Below are 18,180 nucleotides of genomic sequence, written 5' to 3' on the forward strand. Positions count from 1 at the left end.
GCAGTCTTGCTCCTCCACCTGTAACATCACTGTCCCTCCACCTGCCATACAGATTACTTATATAATACAGTGATATAATACATGTTCAGGGTATATGCAGGAATCCTGAAGTCAAATGTAATACCTTTTAAGACCTTTTTTAAGACCCTTTACATACATTTTAAGACCTCATCGCAACTTCGAGTTCTAACCGGTTACATTGGCGACACACTTTACCTCACATTTACTATATTGATTGTAAGATAGCACAACTAAACAGAGTGCAGACAGACTACTGAAGCCTCCTCTCCACATGAACTTCCACCTCTCTGTGAAGGTCAGGTTTAATGCAGCATGCTGCTTTGTTGCTTCTGTACTCTGTGCTCTTTCATTCCAGTAAAACTCCTCAGAAACCATTAGAAACCAGTATTTGACCAATAAACAAAACAATTGACAAAACTTTGAAATATGAAATATATTAAACTTTGGTGAGCTTCAGCGGGGTAATGCCATATAGGAGCTCCCTCACAAATACCCAGGGGTTAAATTGGGCTGGGGCTGTCCGGGGCTAAGCCCGGCACATAGGACGATGCTCTGACGTCATCACCCTCACACATTTGTCATATGTTTACAAAAAACAATATATATGTTAAGACTTTTCTCGTTCTTAATATAGACTATATTTAGGGTAGATATGTGTTAACCTTACTTTAAAATAGCAGATATCTGTGACCGGATATAGTTTGGCTTAGACCCCGGCCCCACGAAGTCTTCCGTTGGAAATGCTGGATACGCTGTAGTACATATGCCAGGCCTGTAAGTGGCGCTGCTGCCGCCACAAAATACACCAAAAGCAGCGAAGAAGACCCCGGAGCATGGTTGTCATGGTCGCCCTTCTGTTTATTCTCCGCGGTGGGTGGCGTGTTCTCGTACTGTATATCTCTCAGGTAGTCCACCAGCAGACAGATGGAAATAAACAGAGCAAAAGAAACGGAACTAATGTAAAACAGCCTATATCAGCTATTTGAAACACACAATGGACACTTTAGCGGAGATAAAGGACAATACGGTAAAATAATGTTTGTTGAAAAGTAGTTAGCCGGAAAGTACAATTAGCGTAATCTTCGTGTTTGGTCAAATAGTTTGATCAAAGTAATATTGACTTTAGCAAAGTATTTGTGTTTTATTAAAAATGTTGAACACAAATAACGATCAAGTGGGAGTTTACGACATTTAATTACCAGAATGAAGAAAGTTTTAACTCTATTAGTACACATTGTTACACTTTTGCTGACAATAGGGAATGGGAATGTCACGTCATCAACGGCAAGTCGTCCATCTTTGGAGGAAGAAACAGAAACATTACCTCAGTAGTGGTCAGAACTGTTTATACAACACATATTTATATTTACTTTTTAATTCAGTTAGTCTATTCTTCATTGTTTTGTAGGTTGTCATCCCTACAAATTATTATTATAATTTGTTGTATTTATTGTCCCCAGCATGCAGAGGAGCCAGGTTTATTTCCCATTGCTGTGTCAGCTGAGAAGGTGGAAGAAGCCAGGAGAAAAAGCTCCTTGAAGAAGTGTTTTGGCTCCAGTGCAATCTTTCTGGATCCAGGAGAGAAACGGCCTCAAAGACTAGACCTACAGGCAAGCCTCATCATCCAGAGCAAGGCCGCAGAGCAGTGAGAAACACTCATTAAATACATATTTTTCAGAAGTAAATACAATAATTTTACTTTAGCATCACTGACAGCTATGTGTTTCAATGTATCCTGGAACATAACATCCAGTGTGTGCCTTTTCAGGGTTCAATTATGCTTATAAGGTTTTTCTTTGCAGTTACATAAATGGAAAAGAGGCAATGGGAAAGTCCCAGTTTGAGAAGGCTGTGAACTGCTTTTCCAAAGCCATCACACTGCAGCCAGAACAGGTGATGGACATACTAGGACACAAAGCTCTATGTTCAAATGTACTGTATGTTGTGACACTTTGTAAAGATTAAGTTACCCTTTTTCGGTAGTTTTAGCCCTGTTTATAATAATAGTAGCCTATTATTAATAATATTTATTAAAGGGGCCCTATTATGCACATTTTCAGGTTTCATATTTGTATTGTGTGCCTCTACTCGGTGACATGTTTAAATGCTTTAACAAAAAGCTCTTTATTTTTCTCATACTGTGCCTGTGCAGCAGCACATCTTTTCACCCTCTGTCTGAAACCAGAGCCCAGTATGTTCTGATTGGTTACCTAAATACTTTTCAGATGTCCTACCCCTTAGCCTATCATGTACAATGTGTTGGAGCCCAAGCAAATAGAAGCGTGATTTTTACGTGGTAATTGTAATAGAACAATATTATACTCACTTACTTACTTTAATAATATCATTGTGTGATTCTTATTTGCTAATGTTTATCTATATTTACTACTTCTCACACTTCTTAGCTAAGCTTGGGAACATTCCTTATTAAGAAGATGTGTTGCAATGTGTTACACTCTTTGTCCACCAACAGTATGACCTTCAACTCAGGTGAACTGAGAACATCCTGATATAGAGTGGCGAAGTCACGCCAATGGAGAGAGAAAACGTATCTTTCGATCCCGTTTGAATTGTACCATGAATTACACATATGATGTTTGTCAATCTTAAAAAAGAATTTCCATGTCAAAAAAGTCACAGTTTGTCTTAAAACCATTGAGATATAAAACTGAAAAATACGCAACTAGAAAGACTACAAATCATAGAGTCGCGTAAGTGATGTCATAACTGATGTCACAATTGTTTTCCTCCGCTAAATGTAAGAGATAGCTAAAATAAGTCTAACAAGATGCCTGTGTGCTTAGTACCAGGTTGTTATCATACCAGCAATGGGTCTTGCTCGTTCTTTCGCTTCCCGTCTGATGAAAGGACCAGGAGTGGCTGGATCAAGTTAGCTACCTAGCTAGTAGCTAGCACGTTAGTTACAGCCGTGTCATTTTTATTAGCCTTGACATGAAGTAACATTAAGTAACCCAACATGTTAAACAGTAAGAGTAGTAGTCATATTTCGTGAACCTTTTGAAGAGTAGGCTACTGTCACACCGGTGTGATCATTCTATAATACACCATTTACGCCCGGGGGAGAAATGCTAACGCTACATTAGCACCGGTGATCTGTTCTACTTCATGCTATCTGCACAAATGGTTGACATTAAACATTAAAAAGATCAGGCAGTTCAGAGAGAATCAAAGGCAGGCAGGCAGCTTTGCATGACGTTCTTCTAGACGTGTTTCATTGTGGTGATAGTGAGGGTAGTCAATCGTTTTGTTGACAAGACAGTAGTGACGGCCATCTTGGTGACGTGTGTTGTTGTTGTGAGAGTCTGCGAGACCAGAGTTGTAGTTCATTGAGCGTTTCACACAAAAAATGTGTTACTTCACAGTTTTACGACACATTTTTATTTTGTTTACTTGCAAAATTATCTTTTAAATTGAAAAACATCATATGTGTAATTTGTGACACAATTCAAACGGGATCGAAAGATAATCTTTCTCTCGCCATTGACTTTAATACATAATTTTTCCGAAATAAGGTCCCATGGAGCTCCCCCGGAAAGGGAGGGACTTCGCCTCTCCTCCCTAACTCCCTAAACGTTGTTATCACCAAGCTCAACCCCTCCCTTTCTCCTCTCTCTGTTTTTAAATATGCAACCCAAACTCTATTCTTCGTCTTTCACTCTGCAGACTGTATGCTCTCTGTATGACTGACTGAACTTTCTTGCAAGAAATACAATACAACAAAGACAGCTGAATGGTTTGATTCTCTATCCACATTTGATAAATACATTCCCACCACAGATGTCACCAGGTTGGGGGAAGTCAACTAAGGAGTCCCATGGAGGCGTTTCAAGTAGGGAGGGAGTGTTTGGTAGAGAAACGTTGGGTCTTTTGCCTTTGCAGACCATTTACATGCACAAAAACCTATATAACAGACGACAGGAAAGGAAACCCCGTCCCCCCTAAAACTAAATCTCCTTTAAAGCAAAGATTGCATTACCTGTAAACTCACTGTTGTTAAGTTGCTTGGTATTTTGCTTGTATCTGCTGCTGTGAGTTGTTGCTATAATGAGTTCCAGTATGTTTTTATGTTTCAGATAAACCGTTAGATTTTTTCCCACCTAATAACCTTGTGTTGTGTGTTTTAGACCCGGCTACATGAGAGCCAGGCGGAGGCCTACCTGCAGCTGTGTGACTTCCAGTCAGCAGCAGCCTGTTATAAACAGGCCTCTCTGCTGGAGCCCGGTGCATTCAGGGACCGCCTGGCCTTCATTTTTTATCTCCAGGTAACTACAACACAATTCATGTACAATTCTGTTTATGGACACAACGTAGACTAAAATACGATGCAAAGAAAAAATTCCTTTTCAATTATCACCCATTAATGTAACATTAGAACAGGTCATTATATTGACTATTATATATCAGGAGCAGACAATTGAACAAAAGAAGAGAGTGCTTCACAGATGAGTTTATGCAAAAATAAATAAAACCAACAGACATAAAAACATATTTATGTGATGCTAAAACAATAACAATGATGTCCAATGGTGACATTGAATAACTTGTTGCCTACAAGCTGTCAGATGTGATGATTATGTGCTTTTAACATGATACATTACATTATTTGGTCGAAATACATGTATTATATTTACCAGTTCATTTTATTGAACAATACTGAGCAGAGTAGTTAACGCAAGAAATTACATTTTCTCAGATGAGTTTGTGCTGAATTAAAAAGGAAATCACAAATCATGTAAGGCTTGAAACAGGTGAGTTTGGACTCAGAAATTGTTATTTTTGATATAGTCAAGTAAAACAAATTAAGTTACATGTTCAAAAAGCTCTTTATTATTCTCATACTGCCTGTGCTGCAGCACCTCTCTTCACCCTCGATCTCAGTGTTTCTCAAACTTTTTCATACCAAGGACCACTTAACCAATAAAAAAACACTCGCGGACCACCTGACTCCCCAAATATCCAAAAACAATAGGCCTGCTTACCACTCCAACAGTTTATAACAAAGTACAGCCTAATAATAACAACACCTTAACATGACCTCTCTATATCGCCTCGTTCACACATTAAATCAACAATAACAACTACAGATTATATAAGCCTTTCGTTCAAATGCGATTTAAAATGCTCATAGGTTTTACACCTCTTATGAAATGTAGACTACATTTATTACAGAGTTTATGTCCGAGCCAACAGACTCACAGATCGTTGGCTACTGAGAGATATGCAAAACACACCGCATGTAGTACGACACAAACCTCCGCTGTGGATTTTCAAAATATAGTAAAACTATGTTCGCAGGCCCAAGTTTAACTCTCTGAGGTCTAAGCCCTTTTTTCACATGTTGCTCGCCTGGGCTTTTTTTTGTAAAAATGCTATTAAAACATGAACCTTGGTGACCATCGGGCTGGCCTGCATGGTCTGCCTACAAAAACAAATAAAAAACCTTTATGCAGCCCCAACAACAGCCTCTGATTCATAAACAGACTTCATGCAATGCTTCATTGGATGCATATATTAGATAATAATCTCTATCTCAATCCTAACACATCTAAATCTACTTTCAGCATGGATAAATGTTTAGAAAATACATCAATTGTTTGTTTTATATGCTTCTTGAAATAAAAATACATAGTTTTTCTATAACAGATTACAAATCGCCTGGAAATGGTACAAACAAGTGGAAACATGTGTGACGAAGGTGTTGCCCTGGGCTATATCATCCTATCAAAATATGAAAATTAAGCTCGCTCCATCGCGGAGATATTCCCGCGAGAGTGGGGAAAATGTAAATAAATGTATTTATTTCAAATGTGAAATTTTACCAATATAATTTACCACGACCACTAGGGGGCACTCACGGACCACCGGTGGTCCGCGGACCACACTTTGAGAAACACTGCTCTATCTGAAACCAGAGCCCAGTCTGCTCTGATTGGTTAGCTGGCCGGCTCTGCTGTGATTGGTCAACTGCTCAGAGATGTCCCACCCCTTAGCAGATCATGTACAATGTGTTGGAGCGCTAGCTGCTAGCCTATAGAAACGTGTGTTACATAGTAATGTCACTATGTTCAGGTAGTAAACAAATGAGTCCAATGGAGGCATTTCAGGCAGGGGGGAGTATGTGGGAGAGAAACTCCCTCTGGAGGGAACTTTGGGATTTTAGCCTTTGCAGACCATTTACATGCACACAAACCTATATATATAACACACTACAGGAGAGGGAAAACCCCAAAAAGCATATTAGGGCCTCTTTAAATGGTGGTCTTCCTGTTTCTCTTTGTCCTCAGGGCCAGTGCTTGTTTGACCAAGGCCTTTTCCTGGAGGCTCTGAAGGCTTTTAGCAAAGCTGCTGAGCTGAAGCCCGGCTGCAGGGCCTACCAGGTCAGAAGGTCAGCAACCTGCGTACTAAGACCTGGAATAAAGTTGTGCATGTGTGCTTCGGTTCTTCAAAATGTTTGTATAATGTTTTTATTTGGGATATTACATAAGGTATATGTAGAAGCATAGAGAAGTATATAATATGTAAAAAACAGGGTTGGGAGGGTTCATTCAAACATGTATTCTCTTACAATTACAAAGTATGTGTAATACAATTGAACCTAATCACCATAAAAAAGTAATGTAACTTGATTACTTTTCGTTGCTTTTGGATAACCCCAATATCCAATGCACTGCAAATAACTACAAGATAAAATAATGATTAATAAGACAGCTTTTACTTAAGTGTGTTATGGAATTGTGAAGCCTTTAGCTGCTTTTATGCACATTCGGCTAATTTGAATATTTGCCCCTGCGTGAAATTAGTGAAGTAATGAGAGCGCATATGCTTCCATCTTCATTTTATTATGTATTGTAACATTGTATTCCTCTTAGTAATCCCCATTTTTTAAAATGTATTCATAATTTCATTACCTATTCATTTATGTAACTCTGGAATACAGTTACGTTTTTTGTTTCCTAATCACGTAACCCAGTAACATGTCATCCGTTACTCCTCAAGCCTGGTCAGAAGATATTTTTGTATACACATATAAATCTAAATTACAGCAGCTGGGGCTTAAGATTGTCATTGCCAAAACTGCGCTATAGCTTTTGTGCATATCACAATATAGCCTTTGAACCTTCAATTGAATATTTGACATTACTATGAGAAAAGAGAGACCAAACATCTCAATAATGAATAGTAAGCAAGACTTCAGATGTTAAATGTACATGTTTTTTCTGTTCTTAAATCTCAGCCTGGCCTGCCTGTCAGCTGTAGGTCAGCACAGCGACTGTCTGAAGCTGGTGAGCGGCTGGATGCTGTCAGAGGGTCCCACCGCGGACCTCTACATCCTCAGAGCCCGACTGCACAAACGACTCAAGCAGGTTCGTAAATAACAGCAGGTACGTTTCACTCCTCACTCAGGCACATGGGCTGCGGGATTAAGAAAAAAATACAAATTGACTGGCAGTCAAAACAAAAAACAAAATGCTGCAAATAAAAATTGTGCAAGAAGCTCAAACGTGGACACTAAAGGTTGACGCAGACACACACAGCTGGGACCGGAGGGCTGTCCCTGGAAACGTACCTAAACTGCTTCAGACTTATTGGGTTATTTAACAATGTGATCGCATGATACCTTCCGATATTATTGCAGATCCACCATAAGCTAGCTGGCTTACGTAGCTAACCTAGTCATTTCAAATATACTGACAAAACACTTACAATTATGAAACAGACTGACTCTGCCAACAGTTTAATTTAGCTGTATTGATATTCCCAATGTATTCAACCTTTAGTTAATAAATGCCACTTGTAGGAGCCAATTAGCGCTTAGGATAAAAAAGGAAGAATGTTTGCTTACTCGTTTTCAACACACACACACACACAACGATAAGGTAAAGCTTGGCTACTGACGTCATTGTGTTTAAGTGTCATTCTTTATGGTGATGGGAACTGATCCGAGGTTAACGGATAACAAAACGGTGGATAATGAATGGACAAAGTGTTCGACTGGACACAATTTGTATCTGACATGTATTCACCTGACGAGCTAAAGCGTGCATCATTTACATCAGTGGCTTAAAGCATCGGCTTAGCCTCTACACCACTTGTTTTTACACGACCCCTGCTTACATGCCTTTTTAAAATGTTCTAGTGCCAAACCACTTAATCTGACTTTTATATGGGGCAGCAGCACTGCAACAGAAGACAAGTCCAAAGCCTTTCCAAAGAAGTTAGAGCGGTAAATAAAGAAATGTTACTGACATCATAATTAGTGTTTATAAATATTCAGGTAGAGGGAATTACTTTGTAAAGAGTGACGGGGTTAAAGAAACGTATATTGGGTACATTTAGTATAGAATCTTAGATATGCAGCTACTACTTTAAACACAAAGTCAAGTTTCTCTGGGATTGTCTCTTCCGTCCAGACAACGCAATATTATAGAGATGTGAAGTCAGCGCTAGCGTTGGATCCTCAGAGTCCAGCGGCTGGCGCCATGCTGCTGCAGCTGCAGGGGGCCAGTGCACAGGCCAGACAAGAAGCAGTCGACAGATCTTTGTCTGGCCATCTGCCTGAAGCCTGCTGCATGATCAACATCGCTTTGGAGAACTGCCCAGAGGACGCACACCTCTACCTTTTCAGGTGAGTCTGAACAACATGAGACGGGGACAAGCTTCAATAGCTCCACTGGTCGGGGCGGTGGGCTGGCTGTAATATACAGGGCAGACATCTCGATCAAAGAGCTTCCTGTACCCAACACCACCTCACTTGAATGTCTTGCCTTCACTTTATCTGGATCTGCACAGCTCCAGGCTGTTCTTATATATCGCCCCCCCAAAGCCTCAGCCTCTGCCATCTTCCTGTCGGAACTATCTGAGCTACTCACCTCAATCTGCTCCATGTCCCAATCTACGCTCCTTCTTGGAGACTTTAACATTCATGTGGACTCACCCAGTTGCACATTTGCCTCTGACTTCCTGGCACTTCTGGACTGCTTCAATTTTGAACAGCATGTCCATGATCCCACCCATGCCAAAGGCCACACCCTGGATTTGGTATGTACCTCTGGCACAACTGCATCCCACCTGCAGTGCCTCAACCTGGCTGTCTCCGACCATCATGCCATCCTGTTCACTGTGCCTATCGCCCTCCCCAGACAGCTTGTACTGCGGACAATCACCTACAGGAGCCTAAAATCAGTGAGCGCACCAGCCATAACCAGCCTCATAGCTAGCCACCTGGCCTCCGATCCCCCTGACACCTCGGTTGACGGACTGGTAGCCCAGTACAACACTGCTCTTTCCCTGAGTCTCGACTCACTTGCCCCCCTCATTACTCGCACTGTCTCCTTCACCCACTCAGCCCCCTGGTTCACCACCAGTCTCCGTGCCATGAAAGCCTCTGGCCGCCAACTGGAGCGGCTCCACAAAAAATCTGGCCTCACCGTCCATCTGGAGGCGTATAGAGAAAATGTAAAATCCTACAAGGACGCCCTCTCAAAAGCTAAGGCACAATACTACTCCTCACTCATCGGTGACCAGCAACACCACCCCCGTATGCTCTTCTCCACCATAAACCGCCTACTCCGCCCAATTGACCCTCCCAACCCAGCAGACGCCCCCGAGCTTTGCACCAGGTTCCTTGACTTCTTTGAGGACAAAGTCAACTCCATCCACCAGGAACTCCAGGCCTCTGCCCCATCCCATCCACATGCCACACCACCTCCAGTCAGTGTTCGTTCAACTCAACACCTGCCTCAATGTTGTCTCTCTTCCTTTGCACCAATGGATGCCACACAGGTTACCAAACTTGTCTCAAAAGCTAAGGCTACAACCTGCTCCCTCGACCCCATGCCCTCTGCTCTGGTCAAAACTTGCCTACCCATTCTCTGCTCCACCATTGTTAAAATCATCAACTCCTCCCTGGAATCAGGCAAGGTTCCCGCCGTCCTCAAGATAGCAGCTGTCACCCCCATCATCAAAAAACCTGGTCTGGACCCCGAGGACCCCAGCAACTTCCGGCCGATCTCCAACCTTCCTTTTCTTAGCAAGATCATGGAAAGAGCAGTTGCTGCCCAGCTCCACCATCATATGTCCGACCATGAGCTCTATGAACCCTTCCAATCAGGCTTCAGATCCAACCACAGCACAGAGACGGCCCTTATTAAAATAACCAATGACCTCCTCATAGCCGCCGATTCAGGCCTCGTCAGCATCCTCATCCTCCTGGACATCTCCGCCGCATTCGACACAGTCTCCCACACTATCCTACTCAACCGCCTATCCGTCTACCTTGGCCTCTCTGGTACAGCCCTCTCCTGGTTCCATTCCTACCTCTCCAACAGGCAACAGTTTGTGACCATCGGAAAATCCAGCTCTCCCCCAGCCCCTGTGAACCAAGGTGTGCCGCAAGGTTCAGTGCTCGGCCCCCTTCTATTCAACATCTACATGCTCCCCCTCGGTGAAATCATCCGCCGACATGGTCTCAACTTTCACTCCTATGCCGACGACACCCAACTCTACATCAGTACCAATCCATCATCCCAGCTACCCCCACTGTCACTTGTCAACTGCCTCAGCGACATCCAAGCCTGGATGTCAAAAAATCTACTTAAACTCAACAATAACAAAACAGAGCTCATGGTTGTGGCCCCAAAAACACTGCTCCGGAAGGTTGGAGATCTGCTCCTCACCATCGATGGCGGCTCCATCCACCCTTCCCCTGAGGTTCGCAGCCTGGGCGTCACTCTGGACTCTAGCCTCACCTTCAACTCCCACATCAGGTCTACTGTCAAAACTGCTTTCTTTCACCTACGAAACATCTCCAGACTCCGGCCCTCTCTCCCCGACCCCGTTGCAGAAACATTAATTCATACCTTCATCTCCTCTCGTCTGGACTACTGCAATGGAGTTCTGTTCGGGGTCACCAGCAAAGCCCTGGACAGGCTCCAGTACGTCCAGAACTCTGCAGCCAGGCTCCTCACCCACACTAAGCCCTGGCAACACATCACCCCTACCCTCATCCACCTTCACTGGCTCCCGGTCAAGTCACGCATCCAGTACAAACTCCTCCTGCTAACCTACAAATCTCTCCACTCCCAAAGCCCCTCCATACATCTCTGTCCTCCTTCAGCCCTACACCCCCTCTCGTCACCTGCGGTCCTCTGACAAAGGGCTGCTCTCCATCCAGCGCTCCAAGCTGAAAACATTTGGCAACAGAGCCTTCAGTGTCGCAGCCCCCACCCTCTGGAATTCTCTGCCCTCTGCAATCAGGAATGCAGACACTCTGGACACCTTCAAAAAACACCTCAAACACCATCTGTTCACTCAGGCCTTTGGCCTCAACTAATTTACAGTCACTTATTTCCTGCTATTGCTCTGTATGTTTATTATTACCTTTTGTTTTGTTACTTCCCTTTGTAAAGCGTCCTTGGGTTTCGTGAAAGGCGCTATATAAATTGAAATTATTATTATTATTATTATTAAGTACACACGCTGCTGTGTCATCACACACGCAACTTTGAACGCTGAACTCGATGCATCACCGAAGACCATAGCTATAGCCAATATTTACCCCCACTCATTACCATCAAAGATCATTTTGTAACTACCTCAATAACTAATAGCTAAATAACCATATTATTTAAATAAATATATTGTTATATTTATTAATCAACATTTGTTGAGGTTACATTCAATTAAATCAGTTATTTTATTCTAACTTTTAAAACATGTAATCCCTTAGACTTTTATATTTAATACTGTTTTATTTGATTACATTCATTTCAATTAAATGTACTTAAATGTGTGTGTTTCTTTTTCCATCAGAGGGATTGTGTACCGCCGCCTGAAGGATTTTACAGCATCCCTCGAGGATCTGGTCCAGGCTGTGGAGCTGTGCAAGGAGGAGGAGGTCGGGGGTGAGGCAGAGGCTGCAGAGAGGAAGGATGCACGTGGCTCTGTGGAGGAAGAGGTGCAGTTTCAGCTGGTTCTGACCTACAATGACTTTGCTGTTGAGTGCTTCAGCAGAGGCCTCTTCGCAGAGGCCACGCTGCTTCTCAACAAGGCCATTGAGGAGGAGAAGGGCCAGGCGGGCCTCTACCTGAACCGAGGAGGTGAGGCTCTGGGCACTTGTTCTTTGAGTGTGTGTGTGTGTGTGTCTGTCCCTTTTTCTTATGTTGAAACTTCTGTGAGGGTCAGGGTAAACTTTGAGGTTCAAAAGCCACAAATAATTCAAATAATTGGTGAACCATTGTGATTTCAGTGAATCTGATCACTTCTAATAACACAATTGTCCCTTTCAAGCTAAACTTGAACATCTTGGCCATAAAGACGAGTGTGGCACTTCCTCAGTTAAGAAAAGAAAATGGTGTCAAACCATATAAAGTGTACTTGGTACAGGAAATGTTTCAGAGGTATAGCATAAAGAGCTTCTTTTAATCATAATAAATACAAAATGTCACAAAACTACACCAAGCATTTAGACATAAAACACACGTGCATTCACTTCAAATATTGTGACCCTCTGATTGTGACTCATAGGGTAAATATGCGTTTATCCGTCGCCCCAAAGTTGTTTTTTTACAAATAGGCCGGTTTTCCTGACAAAATGTTTTATGTATGTACTACAATATGTATCTCAGACATATGTAAAGGGCCCTATTCTGCTCATGTTCAGGTTCATATCAGTATGTATGTAGTGTCTCCACTGGGACATGTCTCCAGGCTTTAATGTTCATAAAGCTCTTTATTGCAGCACCTCTTTTCACCCTCTGTCTGAAACCAGAGCCCAGTCTGCTCTGATTGGATGGCAGGCTGGCTCTGTAGTGATTGGCCAACCAATACAAAGAAAACACACTACAGGAAAGGGAAAATGCACAACATTACATGTTAGTACTCAGTACTGTGGGCAATCCCCACAGGAGCACTTTGGGGTGAAGTGTCTCAGGGACACAACGACACGCAGTGGGGTTTGAACCTGTGACCCCTTGATCCGAACACCAACGCTCTTTCCACTGCGCCACACAATAGGACCTCTTGAATCTTTACCTGCTTGCTGAATGGACCTTCAGCAGTGCTAATGTAATATATTCTTCATACTCCAGTGCAGCTAGAGATCATCAGAAGCAGCTGCTCTGAAAACAGGGATCAATTGATTCGAATCAGACGGTTGTTGGCACACCTGACCTATTCAATTGCAGAATAGTGTTAACCTAATATTTATATCGCTTGTAAGTTCCCTTTCATTTTTTAAAATGAATGTGCATGTGTGTGTCAGATTGTTTCTTTAAGCAGGGTGACTGGTGTTTTGCTCTGGCTGACTACCAGCAGGCTGAGGATATGATGGGGCCCGATGACCCTGCTGCCCGGCTGCGCCTCGCTGTCCTCCACAACACCCTGGGCTCTTTCTGCTTCCAGAACGGGTCAGGAGAACACATATTTACCACACGTGAAGACAATTAATTCTCGTTTAGATGTTTTATTTGTGAGTGTCTGCACTTTCAGGTGTTACCAAGAGGCAGTTGAGATGTTTTCTCTGGCCATCCAGGACAACCCCACTGCGGGTCATTACTATGAAAGCAGATCCAAAGCTTCCCGAAAGCTTCTTAACTTGAAGGGAGCCAGAGAGGACTTTGTCTGCATGCTGATCCTGGATCCCAACAACGAGGAGGTCGGAACTTCCTCCTGCAGATTCCCTCACATGAGACACTCATATTTTTCTTCACTGGTCTACTAAAGCAGTCCAAAACCCGGGGTATGGGGACCCCTAGGGGTACTTGAGGGCATTGCAGGGGGATCATTATATTGAAAGATTAGGGGTTGCAATATTTTTCCACACAAAAAACATTTTAAATCAATTTGTATTCGCCTAGTTTCCTGCCCCTGAACTATCAACACTTATCAAAGACAAGCAAGCTCAAGTGTCTCATTAAAAGCTCTAGTCTTAAAAAAAGATGTTGAAACTGCTGGAAGTGAGTCTTAATAAAACATTTACATATGTTTGAAATACACATTATAGTTCATACATCAAACCTTTTTGTCAGGAAAACCAGCCTATTTACAAAAAAACAACATTGGGGCGACTGCTCAACGCATATGTATCCACTGAGTCACAATCAGAGGGTCAGTGGTTCGATACCCCGCCCCTGCAGTCAACAATCAAAGTGTCCGATAGGCAACAGGAAAACCCCATTTGCTCCTGTAGGCATCCGTGCGGTGTTGAACTGTAGGTGAGTCGCTTTGGATAAAACTGTCTAAATAACATTTAAGAGTGATGATAATAGCATAACAATACATTCATATTTAAACAGCTTAGTATTGTATCCACCATAAAATAAATAGTCATATTTACCACTTTACCATAACACTTCGATTTGGAGAAACGCGCTGCAGTTTAAAAAATTATCCAAATGAATATTTTTTTTTACCAAATTCTCAAAACATGTGCAGCATTTAGAAAACACACAACGGAAAAAGTAATTGGAGTATTGCAGAAAATGAGATCTGTGGGACATAAACGTCAATGATACTTAAACGTTTCATTCAGCAGGATATCCTCCACATATTAACACCACTTTTAGGGTTTTTGAAGCTTACATACAATCACCAGATGGAGAAAAGCTAACCATAGGCTATGAAGTTAAAACATCAGTCACCTGACTCACATTACGTCACCACTGTTAAGCTAAAGGCGGCTAATGTTCAGCGTGATGGCGTTAAGTAGTTTAATTTACTCACTTTTTAGCAACTGCTCTTTATAAGAAACATAAAGCTTCAGACATTTATAAGTAGGGTATTTACTGACATATGTTATGCTCTAAAACAAAACGTGAAGATCAATTTGTATCTAAAACCATATCTATCTATATCTACCAAACACGCACACAAAAACAGTTGACTTTGAACAAGGGAACTCGATGTGGTAAAATGCCTACTCTTTTCCGGGTTAAAGGATTAATCCCTGCAGCACTCCATGAATATGTATTCATAAAACATGGGACTAAAAGCAGTAACTTGTGTGTCTGTGGGGTTTTGCAGGTGCCTCCTATGCTCATGAACCTGTTCCCTGGCTACAGTGAGTCGGATGTTTTGTCCAGTCCAGCAGGACAGAGGATCAGAGGGCAGCTGATGGACACCATCCAGGGCTGCAGCTCACCCTCTGATCAACAACAGTGAGAACCACAAACATTCACAAGATGTCTGGTTAGGACACACCTTGTGTACTGCAGCTTGACATGTAACAAATAACTTATATATCTTTCCTACATCCAAGATTCCTAGAGCAACCCATTTTCTCCCGGTGCCATATGATCAGCTGAACCCTTACTAATTCTCTTCCACCAATACATTATACGTATACTGTATACATTTGACATGGAATAAATGAAACGTTATTATGGACACTCGTTGTCAATACGTAAGGATTCAACTATTCAACTACTTGTTTTTGATATATTTTTATAGGCCGACCCGGAAGTTAGTCCCTGAACAAAAAACATTTGGGATTTTTACCATTGGGTTCTTTGATTTGTGCAGAAAATCAAACGCACGTTTATGATACTTACTTGTTTTGTTCAGGAGGATAATCTCCACATATTAACACCCCTTTTTTATTCTTAAAGCATAAATCCCAGAAGTAAAAAGCTAATGCTAAGCTAAAAACAAACTTCATTAATGTCAAACGGCTATTTTTATGACACATAGAAACTTCGGACAATCACAAGTGGGGTATTAACGTAAATCTGTATTTTCTATCGTAGAATAAAATGTGTAAATCCGTCACGCTTGTGTTTATCACAGAGCCTTTTTCACACATCTTGTAACAACCAGAAATGTAAACACCGGTAGTCACTCACGGTAACGCCCACCCAGCCAGTGATTCGATGTTTAGTTGGCGCCTCCATTCAATTCTCCCTAGATATTTAGACGGAGCAGGAAGGGGTGCGTGTGTGTGCAGCAAGAGAGCTCGTCGGAGCAACACGCTCATCCGTTAGAAACCAACAGTAAGGTCGTTTAAAGTCCGTGTTGCCGTTCTGTCTGATCCGCCGTCCACCGTCATCATATCCTCCTGTCGCTTCACGTTTCCGGATTATTGTGTACAAATCTGAAAGGAGCCGGTCATCTCCCAACCACCTTGAAAAGCAGGACTGGATTCCCCAAACCGACTGGATTGACTAAAATGACTGACATTCTCCCATTAACTGTTTTATTTATTTTGAAGAAAACCCGAAGTTGAACGTTTTGGATTTAAAAGTGAACTGTGGGAAGAACGATTGTTTAATTCTTTGTGGGATATTGGAAATACACTTGCTGTTTGTGATTATAATTTTGAGTTGTCTTTAATTATGTTTCTAATGTCATTCAATGTTGGGTGTTTGCAGTGAGATGTATACACCTTTGTGCAGTACAGACTTACTAAACCGACTGACTATCAACATCTTATGTCAGGAGAGAGACCTGACTGGCACCCTAAAAAAGTAAATAAAGAAACATAAAAAAGTAAGTCAAACTGTCACAATCTAACCACAAACACGTCCAAAACATCATTGACTTTGAGACGAGGAAACTGTAACTCCGAAAATGCTATCCCATTGCGGGGTTTTAGGACTCATTCCTGCACCACTCTATTGGGCATGTTACCATCAGTATATCTGACAAGTGTGTCTTGCTTTGTTCTCTTAGACTGAGTGAGCAGCTCCTAAAGATGACTCTGACCAATGAGAACACAGCGAGTTCGTCAAAAGACCCGCCTGAAGCAGGAAAGGAGCTGAAGCTGAGTGTTAACCAGCAGGAGACACAGATAACCGTGAAGAACCTCCTGCAGGTAAAGAAGTTAAAAGCATCATTAATTGCAGTGTATTTAGATACAAATCAAGTTGACTTTAGAAAAACTGACCAAGAGACTTCAGAACCTGATATCAATTATGAATTGACCACTCTTTCAAAGGAAAATCCCCCGAACACAAGATACAGATATTTCAAAATCAACTGTGTTAAAAACTAAGTAACCACCACAACTATTGACTTTGCCCAGAAAGATTGATGCTTAAAGCAGTACAAAGATGGGTTGCCTTTTGCTGACCTACAGCATTTCTTCTGTGTCTGCTGGCAGGTTCAGGAAGTGGTTCAGTCATGTCTCCACGACCGTCCAGCTGTGCTGCACAGTCTGCCCACAGACACACCAGGATGTCGGAAGAAAACAAGCGATGTGGGGTGTTCCGAGTCCACATCTCAGAAGTAAAACTTCTCTGGGTGGTGAGAATACCAGGAATAAATGGTTTTTAATCAATCGTCTGAGTGCTATATTTCTTTGGAGCAAATCTTAACTAAAAACTCAAACCTATGGTTTCCAAACTTAAATAGTACATTGAAGTCATTATACACATTAAATACACAAACATATATATATATATATATATACAGTGGAGGAAATAAGTATTTGATCCCCTGCAGATGTTGTAAGTTTACCCACTTACAAAGAAATGACCATTCTGTAATTTTAGGTTTATATAAACAGTGAGAGAATATCAAATAGAAAATCCAGAAATTAACTTTATATAAAAGATATAAATTGATTTGCATTTAACTGTGTGAAATAAGTATTTGATCCCCTGGCACTTTGTGGAGAAACCCTTGTTGGACAGCACAGAGGTCAGATGCTTCTTGTAGTTGGTCTCCAGGTCTGTGCACATCTCAGGAAGGATGTTGGTCCACTCCTCTCTGAAGATCCTCTCCTAATCCTGAAGGTGTTGAGGCTGATGCTTGGCCTCTCGTAGCTTCAGCTCCCTCCAAACATTTTCTATGGGATTAAGGTCCGGAGACTGGCTAGGCCCCTCCCTCACCTAAATGTGCTCCTGTGTTGCCTTGGCCGTATGTTCAGGGTCATTAGGCGCGTTCACACCGGAGTACTTTTCCCCGTACTTTTCCCGTTTAGTTCCGTTAGTACCCCTTATATCGCGTTCACACCAAAAAGAGTACTTTAGTGCCGGGAACTTTTACCCCCATTTTTAGTGCCTGCTGAGAGGTGTATACTCTCCTGGGGGAAAAAAAGTGCCCCAGTTCTGATTGCCTGGGCGAATTGCAAACCACGACCCATAAAACTGAAACGTTTTGTAGAGCCGCCATTTTATTATCCTCGCATTAGCATTATTAGCA

At 42.1% G+C, this 18,180-nt stretch overlaps 1 protein-coding gene across 1 annotated transcript; it reads left to right on the top strand.

The window, feature by feature from the left end:
- The first annotated feature begins 855 nt into the window (after positions 1-855).
- LOC117451977 (tetratricopeptide repeat protein 16) lies at positions 856-17,314 on the top strand. Its single transcript, XM_034090373.2, has 13 exons — positions 856-1,048; positions 1,482-1,666; positions 1,824-1,914; positions 4,167-4,304; positions 6,327-6,427; positions 7,277-7,406; positions 8,454-8,668; positions 11,854-12,140; positions 13,304-13,448; positions 13,531-13,696; positions 15,064-15,197; positions 16,708-16,849; positions 17,138-17,314. The coding sequence occupies exons 1-13, from the start codon at positions 1,016-1,018 to the stop codon at positions 17,264-17,266; spliced, it is 1,896 nt and encodes a 631-aa protein (XP_033946264.1). The 5' UTR covers positions 856-1,015; the 3' UTR covers positions 17,267-17,314.
- The last annotated feature ends 866 nt before the right edge of the window (positions 17,315-18,180 follow it).

This window comes from Pseudochaenichthys georgianus, chromosome 9 (genome assembly GCF_902827115.2).
Source record: "Pseudochaenichthys georgianus chromosome 9, fPseGeo1.2, whole genome shotgun sequence".
Lineage (NCBI taxonomy): Eukaryota > Metazoa > Chordata > Actinopteri > Perciformes > Channichthyidae > Pseudochaenichthys > Pseudochaenichthys georgianus.